This window comes from Mastigoproctus giganteus, chromosome 2, assembly GCF_048544385.1.
Source record: "Mastigoproctus giganteus isolate SK-2022 chromosome 2, ASM4854438v1, whole genome shotgun sequence".
Classification (NCBI taxonomy): domain Eukaryota; kingdom Metazoa; phylum Arthropoda; class Arachnida; order Uropygi; family Thelyphonidae; genus Mastigoproctus; species Mastigoproctus giganteus.
Window position 1 is genome coordinate 48,450,051 of NC_143576.1, and position 22,414 is coordinate 48,472,464.

The 22,414-nt window shown below is 39.0% G+C and overlaps 1 protein-coding gene across 1 annotated transcript in view; it reads right to left on the minus strand.

The window, feature by feature from the left end:
* Positions 1-12,386: 12,386 nt before the first annotated feature.
* Positions 12,387-22,414, minus strand: part of LOC150089294 (uncharacterized) — a 610,558-nt gene continuing 600,530 nt past the window's right edge. Inside the window, exon 10 of the mRNA XM_090389936.1 lies at positions 12,387-12,698. Coding sequence (XP_090246062.1) covers positions 12,387-12,698 — 312 coding nt within the window. The remainder of the gene's footprint in view (positions 12,699-22,414) is intronic.

Below are 22,414 nucleotides of genomic sequence, written 5' to 3' on the forward strand. Positions count from 1 at the left end.
GCAATCTTGATGTTGCAGATTTGCTCAACATCCATCTGAGTAAGTTTTTAGAACACGGGATTTGTCCTAACTAACTGCTAGACGATTACATGAAAGCCAGGTTTCTCCGGATGTAAATATTAGTGTAACTCTTGCAAAGAACATTTATTCCTAACTGACACATCACACCATAACTGAGAATTGTTGGAACCCTAGCAAGTTTATACTATAACGGAGTAAAAGCCTGCGCAACACTGGTGCCAATTGTGGCCAGGATTGAAGTGTGTTCTTGCGGGATGAAAAACCCGTTTTGTATGAATGCCCGTAAATGATTCTGATGGTTGTAGACTGAGGAAAGTACTTCTAATAGAAAGGATTGGGACAGCACTGATTGTTGTGTGTACAGAGATTAGTCATAGGCATTTTTGTTTACAGCAGTACAAATAACACTTACGTCTCCAGGAACACTCATATTGAACAACAGGCAGCAACTTGTAATGTTTAAACTAGAAAATTTATCAAAAATTAAGAACAAAACGAGTTGCTACATGTTGTAACACCTTTTGTTTTAGAATTGCTGATTATTAATGATATTTCTGTTTCAGCTCAACGGAAAGGTAGGTTTTACACCATTTTGGGGGACATTAATTTTACACAGACACTAATTAAGCCAAAATGGAGGGACAAAGCCCCCAAACCTCGGGTATAGAAAATTCTGTTCCACTTTTTGGAACCCAGGAGACACAACCTTCTCCCGAAATGGGCAGACCTTATTTGGCAAATATTGCTGGTTATTTGGGTTTAGTCCCAGTTTTCTCTGGCAAAGTAGACGAAGGTCCGTCTGTTCAATATTTTTTTGAAATGCTAGAAAGTTTAGGACAATTTATTACAAGATTTATTATTTGGGGAAATTCTGAGTCAATAGCTGTCTGTAGATCCAAAGTTCGCTCTTTTGCTGCGGAATTCCTCGCAAATTCTGTAGAATTACGTAAGGAAAAAGATTATAGTGTGTTTAAAAATGCATTTTTGGCTCAGTTCGAAAAAACGGAACCTAGTGTGACATGTTTACATAACTTTTCGCATGCTGTACAATTGCCTAATGAGACCGTAGCAAATTTTGCTACGAGGGTTAAAAATTTGGCCCGTTTAGCGTTTAACACGAAAAGTGAGTCTCCAGAGGCATTATCAATATTAGATCAGGCAATGCTGGCTCAATTTCTCAATGGCGTTTCAAATAAGATCAGGAGACTGGTTCTTTCACAAAATCCTGTCACCTTCACACAGGCAATCACGGTGGCAAAGTGCGAGGAAACCAACGAACTTATTACAGAAACTAAACACAGGTCAATTAATGCCATGTATAGTCAGAATAACAGTGATGGAGAAATATGGGACCAACAAGAAAACTATCTTAAAGAAATCATTAAGCCATTGCAGGACCAGATAAAGACCTACAGCAATCGCTACATACACTAGCTGTAAATAATATTACACATAATAATTTAAAAACACAAGGCGCAGATAATAACAGGTATCATCCAAGCCAAAATTTTAATACTGAAGCTTATGCATTCCCCCCTTTCTGCGACCGCATAGCGTTCCCCGTAAGGCACTCACAGTCAGGAAGGGCGTTGCTAGGATATGCCACGAATGGGGTCAACAATCACGAGTACTGACGCTATGGAGAACCGAATTATGACCGGAAGCATGGGTTACCGAATCACATAGACGTTAGGGAGCAGGGACAGAATCGTTTTGCTGGCTGCGGCCGTTCAAGTAATTATCGGCCGGCGCCGAATTTTTCTCCTTCTTGGCATGATTGGGCCTCGACGCGCGAATACACTGCAGTGCCAAAAAATGGGACAGCCTATGTTAATGGAAAGAGCAGTAATTTTAATAGAAATAGAGATACATTAACAGATAAAACTTATAATAACAATCGAAATAGGGATAATATGTGCTCATTTACAAGGGAAAGAAGGGGAACACCCAGAGATGAATGTACCTTTGATCAAACTCAGCACAGATCTATTTTGGGAAGATCACCAAATCATGTAGACTATAGACAAAATGGGGAGAGGTATTTATGACAAAGAAGGAACATGGTGCGAAATGGAAGGAACTTCCAACGCAATAAAGCCGCTTCCCCTCCCCAGAATTTCCACAGATTCGATAAATCTTATGCCTATCAGAGAAATATGCAACATGGGGTGTATATATTAAATAATGACGCCAAACTGCCACTAATCAATGGGTATATTCAAGGCATCCCAGCCAGGTTTTTGGTAGACACGGGAGCAAGTGTATCGCTTTTAAGCACAGACTTATTTAAAAAAATTAAGCATGATAGATCATTGAATCCCAAACGCCCAGATTTGACGGTAACTGGTGTCTCAGGTTATGTAGTTCCAATACATACAGAAATTACAGTAAATTTTAAGTTAGATCAGGCGACTTTTCGGGATAAGATTTTGGTAGCTTCGGGAAATTTTAAGGACCAGTACGATGTAATCTTAGGATTAAATATTTTAAGGCGATTTTCGTTTACATTAGACTTGGGTAAGGGAATTATACACTCTGCCCCTTTGAACATTTGCTTAAGGGAAGAGGGTAGCGAGGAGCAAGGCGTAAGAGACCAGTATTTGAATTTAAAACCGTCGGTAGCTAAATTAACTTCCAAACACTTGATTCCCGCCTCATCAGAAAAAGTAGTAACGGCTGTTTGTAACCATCTTGCTGCTTCTGCCGAACAGTTAGTGTTGACAGAACCTAACTCTAACTTAAGCCGTGATGACTTGGCAGTCAAATGCTCAATAGACAGATTAGGTCCAGATGGCAGAGTGTCTGTTCTTGTAGCCAATCTGACTAATGAACCCCTCCACCTTCCCAAAGGGATGAATATTGCTAGTCTTGAGGGTGTTCGGGATAATACAGTTGTTTTTACAGGTGAGGAAGCTAATGAGAAAACTACAGCTCCTGTGACTTTGCAAGACTTTGACCTCGATCACTTGACAGATGATCAAAGGCATAAACTGTCCGATTTGTTATATGAGTATAGAGATATTTTCGCTAAATCACTAGCTCAGTTAGGAAACTCGAAGGTGTTAAAGCATAGGATTAGACTGACTGATAACATACCGGTCAAGCAGACAGCTTATAGAGTTCCATTTTTGTTAAAAGATGAAGTTCGAAGGCAGGTAAATGAACTTTTGGAAGCCAACATCATACAACCCAGCCATTCCCCTATGGGGCGCCAATTGTTTTAGTCAAGAAACGAGATGCTAGTTACAGACTCTGTGTGGACTTTCGGAGATTGAACGCTAAGACTCTCTCTGATTGCTTTCCTCTCCCTCATATTGATCAAATACTGCAAACTCTTGGTCAGGCGCGATATTTCTCTTCGCTCGATTTGCAAAGTGGTTTCCACCAAATTGAGGTGCACCCAGCTGATCGGCACAAAACCGCCTTCACCACTGGGGAATCTTTGTATGAATTTTCCCGAATGCCATTTGGATTGAAGAACGGGCCCTCTGCGTTCGTAAGGGCCCTCTCCTTGGTGCTTCATGACCTTGGGAAGGAATCCATTTTCGCCTACCTCGACGACATAATTATTGCTTCGTCCGACCTGGATTCTCATTTTTCGAAGCTGCGAAAGGTTTTCCAGCGTCTGAGAGAATACGACCTTAAGCTAAAACCTAAGAAATGTGAGTTCCTGAAGTAAAAATTAAAATACCTTGGGCATTTAATCAGTTCTGAAGGTATTCGCCCCGATCCCGACAACGTGGCTGCCGTTCGAGAGTGTCGAGCCCCAAGAACTGCGAAACAAGTGCGATCTTTTCTAGGAATGGCAGGATTTTACAGGAAATTTATTCCAAATTTTTCGGAGATTGCGAGACCTCTAACAAATTTGACGAAGAAAGAAACACCATTCGTCTGGAACAGCTCAACGCAGCAGGCTTTCGACCAGTTAAAGACTGTTCTGACCACCCCACCTTTGTTGGTCTACCCTGACTTTTCCCGACCTTTCATGGTATCCGCTGATGCATCTTCATATTGTGTTGCAGCATGCTTAGAAGTACAGATAGATGAGAATTCTAGACAGCCAGTAGCTTATGCGTCTAGACTGTTAAAAAAATCAGAATTGAACTACAGTACTACTGAGAAAGAAGCCTTGGCTATAATCTTTGCAGTCATGCAATTTAAACCTTTTCTAGTGTCAAATCATTTTACACTAATAACTGATCATCAACCACTGAGCTTTTTGCTTAATTTAAAGAACCCATCGCCTAGATTAGCCCGCTGGAGCATGTTGTTGCAAGAATACGACTTTCAAATTGTCTACCGCCCTGGTCGAGTTCATTCAAATGCAGATTTCCTTTCTAGACCTGTGTTAGAGGAAGATGAGTCACAGAAAAAGCATAGGAAACCAAGAAATATGAAGGTAGTCGCTCCAATATCAACAGAGGTAAATCAGGAACCAGTGATTTTTCCTCAAAATCAAACCAGAACTTTGATCAAAACTCTACAGAGAGAAGATCCAATCTTGCGGAAATTAATCGAAGCGCTAGAAGGAACACTCCAGGCATCAACAAGAGTGCCAGATTCCTTTTATATGAGTAATGATGGATTATTGTACCACTATACTCTGTCTGGCTCTGGAAATACCCGGGATGACCCAAATGAACAGTTAGTCATTCCAGAAGGTCTGAAGGGGGAAATTTTAAAATCATGTCACGACGGAGTACTTTCTGGAGGCCATTTTGCCTTACAGAAAACACTGGAAAAGGTCAAAAGAGACTTCTTCTGGACGGGCATGTACACAGACGTCAAGAATTATATTGAATCTTGCCCATCTTGCATGGAACGAAAAGGTTATAATCCTAAAGCTATAGCGGCTCTGATGAGAGTCCCAGTCGAAAACGCCCCTTGGGTGACGGTGTCATTAGACATTTTGGGACCCCTCCCGATGTCATTGAAGGGAAATAAGTATCTATTGTTAGCAGTGGATAATTTCACGCGCTATGCTGAAGTGGTTCCGCTCCAGACCCAAAAGGCAGATGAAGTTGCAACAGCTTTTATTAATAATGTGATCGCTAGGCATGGAATTCCTAAGTACATTCTTACAGACCAAGGCACAAATTTCATGTCCTCGTTGGTACGACAAGTGTGTGAGAGGTTGAACATTCATCAAATTCATACATCTCGATATCATCCTCAAACAAATGCCAAAGTCGAACGTCTAAACCTCACCTTAGCAAATATTTTGTCACATATCATAAATGAGGCTCAATCGGACTGGGATGAAATGACACCACTGGCGATAGCTGTGTACCATGCAGCAACCCATAGTGCTACTCAGGAATCGCCCAATTTCTTAATCTATGGTAGAGATTTAGTGTTACCATCTGACCTATGGCATGGAAAAACCAGACGGAGCTATGCCTCGTTAGAAAACTACTCAGAACAAATGTGTGCACGTCTCCAAAGGACTTATGAGATTGTGTCTCAACATTTGGAGGAGGCTGTGCAGAAACAAGAAGAACGCAGAGCTGCTGTGGCAGTAGATAAAAATATTCATGTTGGAAGTTTAGTTTACCTGTTCACACCTAAGATAAAGGCAGGCACTACAAAGAAATTGGCCCGTTTAAGCTCAGGTCCATACTGGGTAATTAATCAAACCTCTTTGGTCAATTATGAGATACAAAATCTGTATAACCCAAAGGACAGGCAGATAGTGCATGTGGATAGGTTGACAAAGTTAGTCGATCGAAAAGTCTTTCCCGAACTTAGAATAGAAGAGGAAGAAGAGCCCGAAGATAATGAATCACTGGATCAAACATGTACAGAGACAGTGCCTAAGGAAACTTGGATCTTTGATGAGCCCATATTAGAAGAATGTGCTTTGATTCCACCAATACACCCCAGACCTGTGAGACTACAACCAGATAGAACGGTGAGTTTGCCTGTATCAATCCCATTGTCTTCTCTCCCATCGAGGAATCAATTGAGGACAGAGCCGTCTGGAAGTTCAGACAGAATTACACAGGTACCCACCCAGTCTCACACATACAACTTACGTAGCCATGTGACTCACCCCCCTCCTGTGGTGTCTAGTATCTCTCCACCACAAAATGAAGTAGTGCCTGAGTCAGTTCCAGTTAGAAGAGATGAGGCAGAACAAAATTATCCTACCATAGGAACAGAGGTTCAGAGGAGTGAACCTCCAGATCAAAATAGTGAAGAACAGAGAACTGCAGACCCAGATGAACAGCCAAGTATGGTGGATAGGACCTTTCAGTGGATGCTAGGAGCGCCACTGGCAGCGAGGTTAAACCGACGAGTTGAAGGCGAAGGATTTGATTGGGCAGGTGCACTTAGAGATGCTTGGAGAGATTAAGAAAAACAAAAAAAAAGAGAAAGAATTCGTAAGATAGAAACCCTGAAGAATGAGAGAGCAGTATGGGAGGAGGCTCACTATTGTGTTTCCTCTGTCATGAAGGAACAGGACATTTTTTTGTTGGAACAGGCACATGAGAGTGTCATTTCTTTTCTGCATTTATATGGAGTATAATCAAGCAGGCCTCATGTGTATGTCAGAGACTGGCAGCCGAAACGTATTGGCCAGCAGAGTTGGATCGTAGATTGTTAGGAACCCACCAGTTATTCCCTACAGAATGTGTTTGATGCCACCAATGTAAACGTGGATCAGGTTAGACACAGTGGGACATTGTGTTGACTGGTGAACAAGCCCAGTTTTCACCATATGGAAAAGGTTACCTTAATGAAAAAAAAAGGGGATAAGCGAAGTTATGGCAAACAAAGGATCAAAGAACATGACCATAGAGGTGAAGATATTGATCATTTTTGTCGGATTCTGTCAGGATGTTTTAGCAGCAGTTGTGTAAATGGATGGAGCAACAAGCACAGAGTATTGAATGATGATGATGGAAACACAGGAAAGAAAAAAAAAAAAAAAACCTAAATTCCATGTAAAGTAAGAATCATTATCCAAAAAAAAAAGAAAAGGGGAGTAAAAGGAGATTAGCACTACAGCTTCTGATCAAATATGACCAGTGATGGAATATTTCTATTGAACAGACATTATTATTTTTTTGCACAAACATATCAAGTTTATAAAAATTATACAGGATTAAATGCAGAGAGGAAGGGTGCATTTTGTCTAGGGCATGGCCAGTAAGCCCCTAGTCACTTTTGTCTTCTCTCTCTCTGAATGCATAGCAAAAATTTAAGTTCAAGAGATTAGATCCAGAGAAAAAAAATCATATTTGGTTCTTTCATTTTGGGGACAAGGTGAAGCAATTGTCCTGGGAACGGCTGGTTCCACCCAAGTACTACTTGTTTTGTCTTTTTCCTGAAGAAAAGACTAAGTGAAAGGAAGGTAACATCTGAATTTCAAGATCTAAACTTAGGATCCATCTTCCAGCTATTTTGGAAAAAAAAAAAAAACACCTCTCAGTTTCACTCTCAGATAAGGATGTGAAACAATATGAATCAGATTTCTAGTTCCATAAGTAAAATTTTTCAAATAAAGTTTACCTACTATTGAGAACTCCATCATGGATGAAATTAAGGGAGTGATTGATATCATATGAATGTAGATAAGTCAATATAGAACAAACACATAGTTAATATCAACTATAATGAAAAGGAAACAGAAATTAGACTGCTGAGTATTGTACTCATGTTCGTGCCTTCAAAGTTCTAGACTGCTGATGAATAAGACACTGTGTTAATTAGGAAAACCGGGGACGATTTTCAAAATAAGAGAATGATTCCTAAGTATTTATTTTGGATGGGAATCTTGCTATTTTTCCATGCATGGCATGTTTTGTTTTCCAAATAAATTGAGTGATTCATTTCTGAAATGGAATGTAAGGAAATCGAGAAAGTGACATTTGAGGTTGTGAGTGAGAACAGGAAGAGTGAATGAAATAGGTAAATGAGAAGTGTAAATGACCTAAGATATCCCTCTCCTGTGATTCAAAATAATAGGAGAAGACGTAAGTGAAACAAATCTTTTGACTGAAAGGGAAGAGTGAGGAGACAAAGAGTGAATAAATGGAATTATTCTCCTTGCTTGTGTTTTTTTCTCTCTTCCCACTTGCAGTTACATCAACATTATTAGTCAGGAATGTGTTAAATTTTGTGACCAAACTGAGAGCCTTCCTCCTCACACGGATGTTGTGGCTGTGGAGAGCTATGGCATACAAAGATGTGGGCCAAGTTGTTGTCCATGCAGAAACTTTGAAGACCTTGGTGCTCAGTCAGCCCAAGAAAACCCTGCAGATCATTCCCCATCCCCTTCAACAACAGGTTTGTTGTTATCCTGTCGTTTAGATGAAGAAGATACGCCCTCAGCAGAAGAGATTGCCATAAGTGGATGTGATAATCAGTACATGGTTTCAGTTCAAGAGCAAGGAGCTCTCAACTTCTTGACCCTCTGGGTCATGGGTCAACCTGATTGCTATGCCATCCTAGTCAATTCTCACCAAAGGGGTTGAAAAGGCACAATTCCTACAGGAGATCCTTCCCTTTAGAACAGTAATAGACATAAGGGATTTCTCCTGCCCAGATAAGAAACTATTACCATTACCAAGAGACAACCCTTTCTTGTGCCTTTGGAAACGCTTGGTGGAGCACTGTGCAGTGCACTCAACCAATACCTCCGTTCAGTAGCTTGAGTTTAAAGGACTAGTGAAGTTGGAGAAGGCTACTGACCAGATTGAATGTTGAGATAAATAAGGACTGATATATTACTGTCAGATGTTCATGTTGAACAGTTACAGAATATGTATGCATAATGATCAGAGTTTGTAACCAGTTTATGTTACTGCAGTATTGAATTGTCATGTATGTAATCTTAGCTCTATATATATATATATTAGACATATATAACCATTGAATGTCAGACATTAGTATTGTACAATTTCTGAACAGGTGTAGAAGTGACTGACAGAAGTGCAACATCTGTCAGAAGTATTTATGCACTGATTATTATTATACTGCATAAATAGTTATATAATCTCAGGGACAATTACTTATCAATTAATCTAATATGTACTCTTTATTTCTTTTATATTTTTGTGGATGTAGCCATTGTAATTGTTTGTTTCTTAAGCATTTTTTTTTTGTATTAAATCCTGATTATGTATTGTAAGGGATGGCTAATCTACATTCAATTTAGCTTAAATATATAATTACACAAATGTTGAAATAACATTATATATACAATGTACTGTCTTGGTTGTTAATTGTCATAGATGTGAATTCTGTTTTGTGTTAGATATACATCATATTTTGTAAACAATATTAGAAACAAGGACAGATATTAATACTTTTGTACTTCTATTTGTTTCATGTCATGTTACTGCATCGAATGGTGATGGATGTCACACATCACCTACATCCTCCATGTTCCAGAGGAGATGAACTCTTACCGATTCTTCAGATAATGAAGGATAGTTTCTCCAATACGACAGAACTTTGATGGTCCAGAACCAACAATAGTGAACAAAAAGAACATTCTACAGCACAATTAATAAACAGAAATGTGTAAAACCAAGAGACACTGTCATAATTCTCCAAGAACACTTACCACCTTTTACTGTGTTAATGTTTTTTTTGCTGCAAAGATTGCTGTTGTTGTTGTTTCTCCAACCAGGTAAGGTTGTCATGTGCAAAAGTGTAAAAAGATGAACAGTAATTATCCTCACACAACAATATTTATGTATTGTACACTATATGTTGAACACATTGTTATATTTCACACTTTTTGTTTAATTTAGGTTAATTTGATTATGTAAGAGGAAAGTTGTCTGATTTTTTCCCCCCTAAAGGCCCCATGCTCAATCTTTGAGTTTGTGTAATGCTTTAAATTTTGAGCACGTGAAATTTTCTTTTCACTTGCGCAAAATCTACTGGTGGCGCGGAGGGGTGTTAAAAATGCATTTATTTTTAACCGTATTAGTACATTCTTAGAGAGCACAAGGGCCTCATACTTTTCACTGCGCTGTATCTGTCATACAATATTTACTTCACCGGAGAAGGCAGAATTACTTTCGTTTTTCGCATGGGAGCAGAGCCGCACCCACGAAATTCCAAAACCACCGTCCGACGCCTGCCGTACGTTATTTATTCGTTGGAGCGGGCAAGCGTCCGAGCGTATTGTTGACAAAAACAGAAAAGTCGCGGCGCTAGTCATAAAAACAGGGGAGTTACATTTTCGGAGAACACTACTAGTATTGTATTTGATTCAGGCATCAGCAGAGTGTTTATTATTTCATAGATTCCTTGTGTCGGAGTAGACCATTTTTATGTCCGTTTTGGCCTTTGTGCGAACCTCATACAAACATGTAATTCTTTCAACGACTTTCATAAATCGGACTTTCGGTTGAGTCAGAACGCTGTAAAGCGACAGTTCCCCAGATGTTTTTCTGCTTGACGAAACTAACTAGAGGGGAAATAGGGGGGAGGCAGTTCGGTTAGCAGCTAGGGTGTGGTAGGGGAGAGAGAGTAGTTGGAGCTGAGGCTTGGACAGTGAGAGTTGGTCGGTGAACGAGCGGTGACTTGTAAGGGCAGTTAGCGGAGTTTGAGTTAGGATTTTAGTAAGTTAGAGAGCCGTCGCAATGATAATCTTTTGTAGAATGTGAAGAAAATATTCTTAAGAAGAGAAAACGAAAAGTCGGAAAAAGAAGAAGGCAAAAACTCGTTAATGAGATATAGGAAGGAATCGAGATGAACTACTGTCCTGTAACTACAGTTCCTGAGGCGATGCTGAATTATTCGGGTAAGTTAACCCTTGTTGTTTAATTATAAACGGAACTAAATTGCGCTAAGTCGAACATACTTCCATCCCCCCTTTTATATATTTTTTTTTATGTGCTTAAAGACATCTATCCTCACGGACACTCACACTTTGATGAGAGTTTTGTTATTTTACTTAGCATTTCATATTTAATAGATACTGTAACTTGTACATGAATGCCGGACGTTATTTAATTAGAATTAATTATAATTAAATATTAAAACTGAATAATCAGAATTAACATTAAAATTGAATATTATAATTAAATATTAAAACTGAATATTATAATTGAATATTAAGACTGAATATTAATCATGGCCTACAATCTTACTTGTTCCACCAATGTGGTGTAATATTCGTCAGCTACGCGATGTATGAACGCTCTTTGGCTGTCGAATGTTCGTGAAGAACATAACAATTTGCAAACCAATACCATTATTAATTAATCCGTTGGTTACCTAAATATGTAAAGGTATAAAGCTCAAGGCTATTTTACTAAAGACTTATACACTGTTTTGTCTAACTGTATTTTGTAACAATTTAGTATGTTTAATAAACCATGTTTTGTTTGCTAATTTTTGCCTATTGATTACTCTCTGATGACACATGATTTCTTTGAATGGATTACTGATAAAGAACTGTTAAGGCGGCGCTTTTGATTCTAATCAAATAGAAAGGAGTCAAAGGTGAAAATCACACAATGCAATCTTGATGTTGCAGATTTGCTCAACATCCATCTGAGTAAGTTTTTAGAACACGGGATTTGTCCTAACTAACTGCTAGACGATTACATGAAAGCCAGGTTTCTCCGGATGTAAATATTATTGTAACTCTTGCAAAGAACATTTATTCCTAACTGACACATCACACCATAACTGAGAATTGTTGGAACCCTAGCAAGTTTATACTATAACGGAGTAAAAGCCTGCGCAACAACTTCCTTGGTTTTTATGTGTTTCTTAATTAATAGCATAACCCCTCCCCCCTTCCTATCCTGTCTATCCTTTCTATAGATGTTGTACTCCCCAAATTGCAGTTCTGCATCCCCTATATCTGTGTGACACCACGTCTCTGATATCCCAACAATATCTGCCTTTGATGTTTTGAGCAATACCTCAAATTCATCAAATTTGTTTACTGAACTCCTAGCATTGGTGTACACGCAAGTATACCTGCACCTGTTTCTATTCTTAGTTACCCTAACACAACCCATTTCCCTGACAGTAGAGTCACCAACACCTCTAGTTATTATTCCGATTGTAATTTTTACAATAACTTCCCTCCACAGTTGGACAAACAAGTCCAAATAAGAACATATGATTATTTAAAATATTTTATGTAGAAAGTTTTAATTTTTACAAAACTTCAAAATATCAGAAACTTACTCCAGAGCACCCACTACTATCAAGCTTCACTACCTGAAGCCCATATGTATTCAGAAAACTTCAGGCATGCGCGCGCGCACACACACACACACACACACACACACACACACACACACACACACACACACACACACACACACACACACACACACACACACACACACACACACACACACACACACACACACACACACACTTCAGGAACTCTCTTCTGAAATAGCTATGAAACAGCTAATTCTAAATATTACTATAACATGATAGTAATACTTAACCTCATCTTTTTTCACTTTCAGATGTTCAGTCTTCAGTTCCACACTTTCTAACTTAATTCTCAGTGTATCTTTTGCTGCAGCTGCCTCCTCCAGTTGTCTTATATCAGATGCTTCAGCTTCCTTCTGCCTTAATTCCCCAGTTATTTGTTGTATTTCATTATTCTTTTCTATTAATAAGGTCTCCATTGTTAATTTCGCATCATGATATTGCTGTTGTGCTCTGTCTATTTCACTGCTCTGTTGGATTTTTGAAGGGGGAAAAAATGTTACTTTATGAGAAAAATAATCAAACTTATCATGTCTCTTATTTAAGTATCATAATTCAAAAGTATTAATTAAAGAAAGTATGCCAGATTACAGTACTTACCACAATTTTTTGAAAATTTCAGATGCTTAATTAGAAAAGTTTCTTTTTCAGCTTTTTAAATGATGGAAACTAAATAATTTATAATATACCAGGGTGTCACAAAAGTTCTTTCCCACAAATGTAATTTGTTGATAATATTACTATACTAAAGTTGATTTTTTAAGCATGTTTTATATCATTGTGAAGCATGTCTACAGGCATTTATGACCAATTGTGTTATTTGTTATTTTGCTTTCATTTAGGCTAACTGCAGTATGGAAAATACATGATGACAAAATTTCAATTTGAGTGCTTCTGTGTTTCTTCTGAAACAGAGGCTTGCTGCAAAGGTAGCTGGTGAACAAATTTGAGCAGTTGAAGGTGAAAGTGTAGTCAATAGACAAACAACATCAAACTGGTTTAAGTACTTCAATGATGGCGAGACAAGCCTCGTCAACAAACCTTGCTCAGGATGACCATCTGTTATAGACAATGAGGCTCTGTATGCCATGCTGGAGGAGCAGCAGCATTTCAGTACCCGTGAATTGTTGGCTGCTCTTGGCCGTTCCAAAGACAAAAACAATCACCACTTGCATAAACTTGGTTTTGTCAGTAAATGACCTCAACAAGATCTGCACAAATTGACTGAAGAACAGGCCCAGAGATGACTTGACATTTGCAAACAACTGCTGGACAACCAGTTCTAGAAGCAGATCACAACCTGTGATGAGAAATGGGTGTGTCTGCATAATCCAGACAAGAGAAGGCAATGGGTACCCTCCAATAAAGAGTCTAACTGGTGGTTCAACAAGATTGCTTCAGGCACAAGGTCTGCACACTTACCCAACTTTGATTAGCCATAAATTGCATAATCTTCCAACACAATAATGCTCTAGTTCATCAAGCACAACTGACCCAGACAAAAATCTAGGAACTGAGCAATATCGAAATTCTGCCATCCTGCATACAGCCTGGACCATCTAAGTGCAGTCTGTTCCAATCCTTTTATGTGTGATTAAATAGAGTTTAGAGAGAAAGAGAGAGAGAGTATCTTTATTGCAACATTTGATTGTAACTGGTTACAAGGTAAAGTCCTGCAAATTTCCCTTTACAGCCAGAGGTGTTACAAAAACCATAAAATACCATAAGACATTAAAGAACAAAAACAAGACGACATTAAATGATATAGGGATAAAATGGAATAACAAATACATATACAATTTACAGTAATCATCACTATTATCCGCACAGTTCATGGGAGATAGCAGCAAGAGCACTGTCAGGCTCATTTCCCATTATGCTCACTAATTAATTTACAAGGGTCTCCAACCAGAGCAGTTTCACTTCCGTCTAGACGGTTACGAAGGGTTGCAACACTCTGTCAAGAGATGGTGGTGCCACATCCCCTTTGATCGCCATTCTCTGTATTAGTTAAGGGGTTTGGTGATTGCAGATGCAGCTGACAGTTCAAAGTCTATGGAGAGTGTTGGGCTGAGTATCCCACATTTATATCATTGGTTGACCATAAATTTTTAAGGTCAGCGTCAATGTCTTGGATTCATCCGAGCATCTGGTATGGTAAAGAACAATCTGATAGGTGGCGGTATGAATAAAGAGGACAAATATTTGGGGTGGCTCTGAACTGGGCAGGTGGAATCCTCTAGCCACAGAGATCCCAGAATGAAGGAGATGTGATCAGACTGGTCAACATCTTCACTGTGATTACCAGTCTTTTTTCATCAATGAGAGAGGGCATCCTGGGGATTCCCAAGGTCTAGGCCATTTAAGTTGTGTGAACATGGGGTGGTAACCTGTGCTTGTAGATTACCCATTTGAGGAGCCAATATTCTGCTACCCAGATAGGTTTTCTGATTGTAGGTGCTGCTGACACCCAGATTTCAGTTACATAAAGTAGTGGGGAGTATACAATGGTCCTGACATATTTTGTTGCTGTAATCCTGTCTGAGATGTAATGCAGATGTTGTTTTGCTCTCCATTTCAGGTGCACCGCATGACTGATGAGTTTGTCAATGTGCTTGTTGAATCTGATTTTTTTTGTCAAAGTAAAAAAAGTAAATTGCAGCCATTATCAACCCACTGCAGGATGGAAGCCTCCTCAACAATTCATGCAGAGGGAAATGGACCATAATCTGCCATGCTGGTCCAGTGCGGGTTGGCAGATCGACCGTATTTAGCAGTAAGGGGCTTGAACCCTGGTCTACTCAAAGAGCGTGTGCCACTGCACTCCAGCTCCTGACCACTCGGCTACGGACACCTTTTTGTCAAAGACAACCCCCAAATCTAAATGATATATATATATATATTTTTTTTTATGAAAACCTCAAACACGAGAGGTATTAGAACCTATAGTACTTAGTACCATGCATGGGTTGGAGGTTGAGAAGATGAAAGAAGATATTTGTTGACATTAGCGTTGAACTTCTTTAGCATTGAACTGTAGACCGTAATTTCCAGGAAATAGGTATGAAGGAAGGTTGTTTCAGAAAATGACAATTGAATGAATAAACGAGGAAGATGAAAAGTTGGTTTTGTGAGTTTGAAGTTGGATAGTAAAATGGACGTTGGCTGGTGGCAGCATGTGTTCGGACTGTTTTGAAAGAGAGAGCTGGAATTATAGAAGCCAATTCAGAAGAACAGTGACCATGGAAATATCTGCAGAAAAGGCATGTAGCAGAAACAGTATATCTATGAGACAGCAAGTGAAGAGACTCTGTTAGAAATGAATCATTAATTGACCTAACTGCCCTCTTCTGAATGGAATCTAGAAGCCTCAGAAAGGTTTTGGGGCACCACCCTAGATGTGGTAACAATATTCCATGGTAGGGCAGATTTGCGATTTTTTTACTGAGTGAACAGCTGTTTGGAAGAAAAGTAACGCCGAGAGCGAAAAGAGAAAACCAAGTTTTTTAGATGCAGAGGAAGCAATATTTGTAATGTGCTTGTGCCAAGAGAGATTAGAAGTTTGGGGCAATTCCCAAAAGAAATATATCATCTTGCCTAGAAATCGGAATGTCGCCAAAGACCTCAGGGCTCACATCTGGTGAGTATGGGCTTGGGAAACCCAGAGCTGGGATTCCCAAACTGGTCCTGAGCTGGATATTATCATTCTTCTCTTTCTTGCTTCTTGGTTTTGTTTTTTTTTTTTTGGCTGGTGCAGCATAAGCCTCAGGCTTCCTTGCACCATATGTCTAATAATAATAATAATTCACTGTTCGTCAAAAAAATTTATTTGAATTTGTTTCCTTTCTTATAATAGGGAAACTTTACTAATTTTGAGTCGAGAAAAACAAATATGACTTCAGAAATTTTTTGTTAGGTCTAGTGTTTGAGATTACAGTGAGATGTGGACTATTCACAACAAATGCTGGTTGGTACTTTCGCTATTGTCTAAGAATATAGTAATTTCATTAGTAGTTGGAGTGAAAAGTAATATTAAAACAATCTCTTATTTACATTTTCTTGATACAACATAAATAACATAAATCACAGTTGTTTTTAATTAAAATGTAAAAAAACAAGAACACAAGAAAACTGCAGGGGAACCGAAAGTTCTTTCTCAAAATGTGGACTATTCACAACAGTGCCTTCTTTTTGCTTGTTGCTAGTATTCCACTTCTGGGCATCTCTTGTTACTGTCTAACAGTAGTCAGCAAGCATAGAAGCATTCCACCTACCCTGATATCTTCTTTCCATTGCTGAAATGTCTTGGTGGAATCACTCACCATGCTTGTCACTCACCACACCACAGTTGTCAGGATAGAATTGTTGTCTAGATGAGAGATTGTTGTCACAGTTGTCTAGATGAGAGTCGAGAAAGTGGATTTTCAGTAACATGTTTCAGCCTAATTGATGATACTTTTCTAGAAGGTTTTTCACAGTCTCAATATAGTTTCCAGCTTTTCAGTTTCCCAGGAAGTCATGCACAAAACTTTTAAAGGCTTCCCAAGCTGCGAGCTAATTACCCTGGAAGACTCGCTCAAAGTTTCCACCCTTAAAAGTTCACTAATTTGCAGACTAAGAAAGATTCCTTCCTTAACAGTAGCATCACTTAACAGTGGAAACTGTCCTCTCAGGTACTTGAAAGCTTCTCCATCGTGGTTCAACCCCCTTAACAAAGTTCTTCATGAGTCCCAATTTGATGTGTAAAGGGGAGCAGAAGAATTTTGCTTCGATAAACCACAGGATTGTGCTGGACAGATTTTTGCTTAGAGGCTAGACTTTTCTCTGGTAGTGTGAGGACCTAGCCCAACTGTCTCACTCACAGAGGAAACAGCAGTACTTTGTGTATCTCAACTGCATGCCCAGCAATATTGCAATCCTTCAGGTCTCCACAGATCTGCAATTGGTGGTTACTATACTCAGGGAGGTGGAGAATCAAAAAGCCTCTGGGTAATTGTGCAGTCAGATGTGAAGTTTTCTGAGCAGTGCAGACAGGCTGCCAGAGCAGGTCATGGAGTTTTGTCAATGATATATAGGAATTTTGCTAGCAGAGACAAGGAGGTGATTATCCCTTTATATTAGGCAATGATCAAGCCACACCTTAAGTACTGTATACACGTCTAGATGCCTCATTTTAGGAACAATGTAGAGTTACTAGAATGAGTATAGAGAAGGGCAACAAGATTGGTGAGAGGCACAAAGGGGTGCATTTACTAAGAAAGGCTTAAGTACTGCAAGTTGCAGCACTTGCGAGGTGTTCTGATTGAGGTGTATTGAATGGTTCGAACAGCTCAATGCTGACAGTGTACTTCTGCTTGCTCAGATTAAGAACCTGAGGGAGCATAGTTTCAAATTGAGGAAAGACATTTGTAGAATAGATGTGTGGCCTTTAGCCAGTGGGTAGTTGATTGATGGAACAGACTTTCATCTGTTGTTGTGGGAGTTGACAGTTTAAATAAATTTAAGACTGAAGAAGACAAACATTTGGAATGACCAAATGGATCATTCCAAATGGGAAGGTGTTTTTTTTTTTTTTTTGCTGATGCATATATGACATAGCATACGATGCAAGAAAGCAAGTCAGATATGACTTGCTTTCTTGCATTATATGCCTCAATTAATGCTAATGTGAATTTGTTGACCAGTGATGTCGATGAAAAACGTACAAATGCTGGTTGGAAAATAATTTTTCCAACCAGTGATGTCGATCAAAAACGTACATCACTGGTTGGAAAAATTATTTCTAGAGCAATATAGATCCTGACAGTAATACATTTTTTTTGGTTTTGATTTTACAGTGGCAGACAAAAAACTGCATCACCTTAAGAAAAAGTAACATTTGCAGTGAAACGTATAAGATATTGTTTGATTAGAGTCATTTTGTTTGTCAATAAGCAAAGGTGTTGCATCAGATAATGCTTCTATTGCATCAGACAGTAATTGCAAGGTATTGCATTAGCTGTTTCTATAAATACAGCATTGGCAGGGTATACATGCTCATTAGTATCCTGCTTTTGGGAGGTGTAAGCATGGCTTCATATCCAGTTGGCACCAATAAAAAAAGTGTAGCTGTTGCTCTGTCCCAGGAAGGGCTTCCTACGCATGCTATCGCTGATAAAATAGGCTGCCACCAGTCAACAGTATCCTGGGTGCTGAAATTAAAGGGTGAAACCGGTGATGTGAAGAGAAGACCTGGATCAGGCCATAAGAGAGTGACTACACCTTCCCAAGGTCGATATTAGAAATGGCTATGCCTTCGTAATCGCCATGCTAATGCTCCTGATCTAAAACTGGATTATCAGATGGCCTCTGGCATGAAACAAGTGCACGAACTATCCAAAGAAAGCTTTTGGAATGTGGTCTGCATTCCTATCAGCACAATAAGAAGCCTTTGTTGACCCAACAAATGAGAATGAAGCGACTTGCTTGGGCTAAAACACGTTTCTTGAACAAAATAGCACTGGGACACCATCATATTTTCTGACGAATCGAAACTCAATCTGCATGAATCAGATGGGAAGCAATATATCAGAAGACGAAAATCGGGGGTCATACCAACCTGACTACATAAAACTGAATATAAAGTTCCCCGCCAGTCCAATGGTCTGGGAATATATAACAAGCAAAGGAGTGGGGCGAAATAAGTTTATTAACGGAATGGTGAATAAAGAAACTTACACTGCTATCTTGGAGGAATGCCTGAAATCCGTTATTAGGGATCACCACACAGATGTCCATAACTGCATTTTTCAACAGGACTCAGTACCTTGCCACATAGCAAAATTGGTAAGTTTTCTGCTATTTAGATTTAATGATGAGTTTGTCTTCTTGTCTCACAAGGCTTAAAATATACTTACACCAATGTTTTCCCCTTGTTTTTCTCCCTTAAGGTGCAGGCATACCTCAGAAATGCTAGCATTACAGTGTTGGACTGGTTCGGCAATAGTCTAGATTTGAACCCTATTGAAAATTGTTGGTACATAATGTCTAAAATTGATCAGAAGAATCCACCAATTAAGATTCAGCTGCAGAAGAGTATTGCGAGGGTATGGTATACTGAAATTGGCAACTGTATATAAAGAAATTGATTAACTCTATGCCAGATCATTGCAAGTCTGTAATTGCAGTTCGAGGAGGAACAACAAAATATTGAGGATTTATTTTGCTGATTTAGTAAATAATGCTATTACGTTAACTTGTCATTTCAGTTTGTACAAGGTGCCTCCGTAGCCAGGTGGGAAAGAGCAGCAGTGCGTAGCACAAGTTTCTTGATCAGACCGGGGTTCGAGCCCGTGACCACCAAATACGGAGGATGCGGAAAGGTCAGGAAATGACCACCGCATATCTCCGGAGTAATATGGCCTTAGTTGCTAATGCTCCTAAAAAAAAAAAAACCAAACCAAACCAGTTTGTACACGTAAATGCAATAAAATGTATATTTGGTTGTCATGATTGCTATTTGCATGATTTCTCATATATCTATTAATTACACATTTTACCTTTTGAGAAGATATTTATCGCAATTAGGTATATCAGGTGGAGTCTTTTTATTGGATTTCATTCATAGAGATATATATCCCATCTAACAAATGCATTTCGAACATTTCTGCAACCCACAATGCAGCACAAAACATATTATTTTCAAAATTCATAAGTGATGTAGTTTTTCTTTCCACCACTGTATATCTTAGATGCCATTATTTTCGTTTGAAGTGCTTTAATTGGATTGTAATTTTTAGGTGGATAATGTAGTAGTAGTAGAGGCAATGTGATGAAAGAAAGCAAGCATATCAGCTTATTTAACATCAACCAAAAAAAAAATAAAAAATTTTCACACACACCAATTTCCTCTAAAAGTTGGTCCAGTTCCTCCTTGAATTTATTTGAGCTATCAAGTTCCACAACAACAGGTGGAAGTTTGTTACAGCAATCAACTACCTGATGGCTAAAGGCAAATTTCCACACATCTATTCTACAACTGTCTTTTATCAGTTTGAATTTATGCCTCCTCAGGTTCATAATCTGAGCAAGCAGAAGAATCTCATCAGCATTGAGCTTGCTCAACCCATTCAGGGCCTTATAGGCCTCAATCAGATAACCTTGCAGGTGCCTAGTCTTCAGAAGCTGCAATTTGCAGGACTTAAACCTTTCTTGGAAAGGGACCCCTTTGTTCCCCTCACCAAAATTGTTGCCCTTCCCTGTACTCACTCAAGCAACTCTACATCCTTCCTGAATTAGGCCTCCAGACATGTATACATTACTCAAGGTGTGGCCTTGAGTACAAAGGTACATTGATTTTTTTTTTTTTTTTTTTTATGAAAACCCCAAACACGAGAGGTATTAGAACCTATAGTACTTAGTACTGTGCTTGGGTTGGAGGTTGAGAAGACGAAAGAAGACATTTGTTGACATTACACTTGAACTTCTGTAGACTGTAATTTTCAGGAAATACGTATGAAGGGAGGTTGTTCCAAAAAATGGCAATTGAATGAATAAACGAGGAAGATGAAAAGTTGGTTCTGTGAATTTGAAGTTGGACAGTAAATGGATGTTGGCTGGTGCTAGCACGTGTTCAGACTGTTTGGATAGAGAGAGCAGGAATTATAGAAGCCAATTCAGAAGAACAGTGCCCATGGAAATATCTGTACAAAAGGCATGCGGCAGAAACAGTAAACAGCATGAGACAGTGAGTGGAGAGACTCTGTTAGAGATGAGTCATTAATTAACCTAACTGCCCTCTTCTGAATGGAATCAAGAAGCCTGAGAGAGGTTTTGGGGGCACCACCCCAAATGTGGGAACAATATTCCATGGCAGGGCGGATTTGCGATTTATACAGAGTGAGCAGCTGTTTGGAAAAAAAGTAACACCGAGAACAAAATAGAAAACCAGTTTCTTTAGATGCAGAAGAAGCAATATTTGTAATGTGCTTGTACCAAGAGACATTAGAAGTCAGGTTAATTTCCAAAAGAGATATATCGTTTTGCCTAGAAATTGGAGTGTTACTAAAGATAAGCATAGGAGCAGAAGAATCCTTTTTGTGAGATATAAGGCAAGACTGAGTTTTAGAAGGATTGAAATCAACTAAGTTGTCTTTGCCCCACTGGAGAATTACATGGAGATCCGCATTTAAGGAATTGGTAGCAGATATTCGAGAAGTTGAAGCTTATTCAGCAGGGCAAGGTTTCTCAAAATGGAAAGTGGAATGCAATGTGCTATCATCGGCAAAACTATGGATAGGATTTCCAGGCAATGGAAGAAGGTCATTAATATACAAGAGGAAAAGAGTGGGAGAAAGGACTGAATCTTGGGGGACTCCAGCATTAGTGGAGAAGTTAGAAGACAGAGAGCCATCTACCATCACCCTCAGTGAGCAATCAGAGAGAAAACTTGATAACCAATTACAAAAAACAGTTGGCAAACCATAAGATGGAAGCCTGTTTAGAAAACTTTAATGCCAAACATGATCGAAAGACTTTGAGATGTCAATAGCAACTGCTTATGTTTCACTAAACTTTTCCATTGATTTTGTCCATAAATGGGTAACATAAGCCAGAATATCACCAGTGGATCAATGCTGATGGAATCCATACTAGCGATCAGTGATTATACAGAAGGATTCTAGGTAGTTACAAAGGGATAATTACCTTTCTAATTACCTAGAAACCTTCTGTCTGATCAATGATGTACAATGGGATAATCACTTCCTTTTTCCTGCTACCAAATTTGCTGTATTGATAATACCTATAAACTGCTCTGGCAGCATGTCTACACTGCTCAGAAAACTTTATATCTGACTGCACAATTACTGCCATATCATTTTCATTTTCTACCCCTCTAAGTGTAGTACCTGTGGTTTCCTTGGGATTACTACTACCCGTATGCAGTTTCTTTGTATTTGTCAATGTTAAACTTCAGTTGCTACTTCTCATCCTATCTGCCCTACCTTTCTTGATCCTGTTGCAGTAGCACCCTGCTGTTACTGTCATTAACTATCCTACCAACCTTTGTATCATCTGAAAACTTGGATATTAAGCCTGATATACCTTCATCAATATACAAAACAACAGTGGGCCCATCACCGAACCATGGGGGACCCCACTAATAACATTAGTCCACAAGTGCAGCATCAATTGAATACTACTCTCT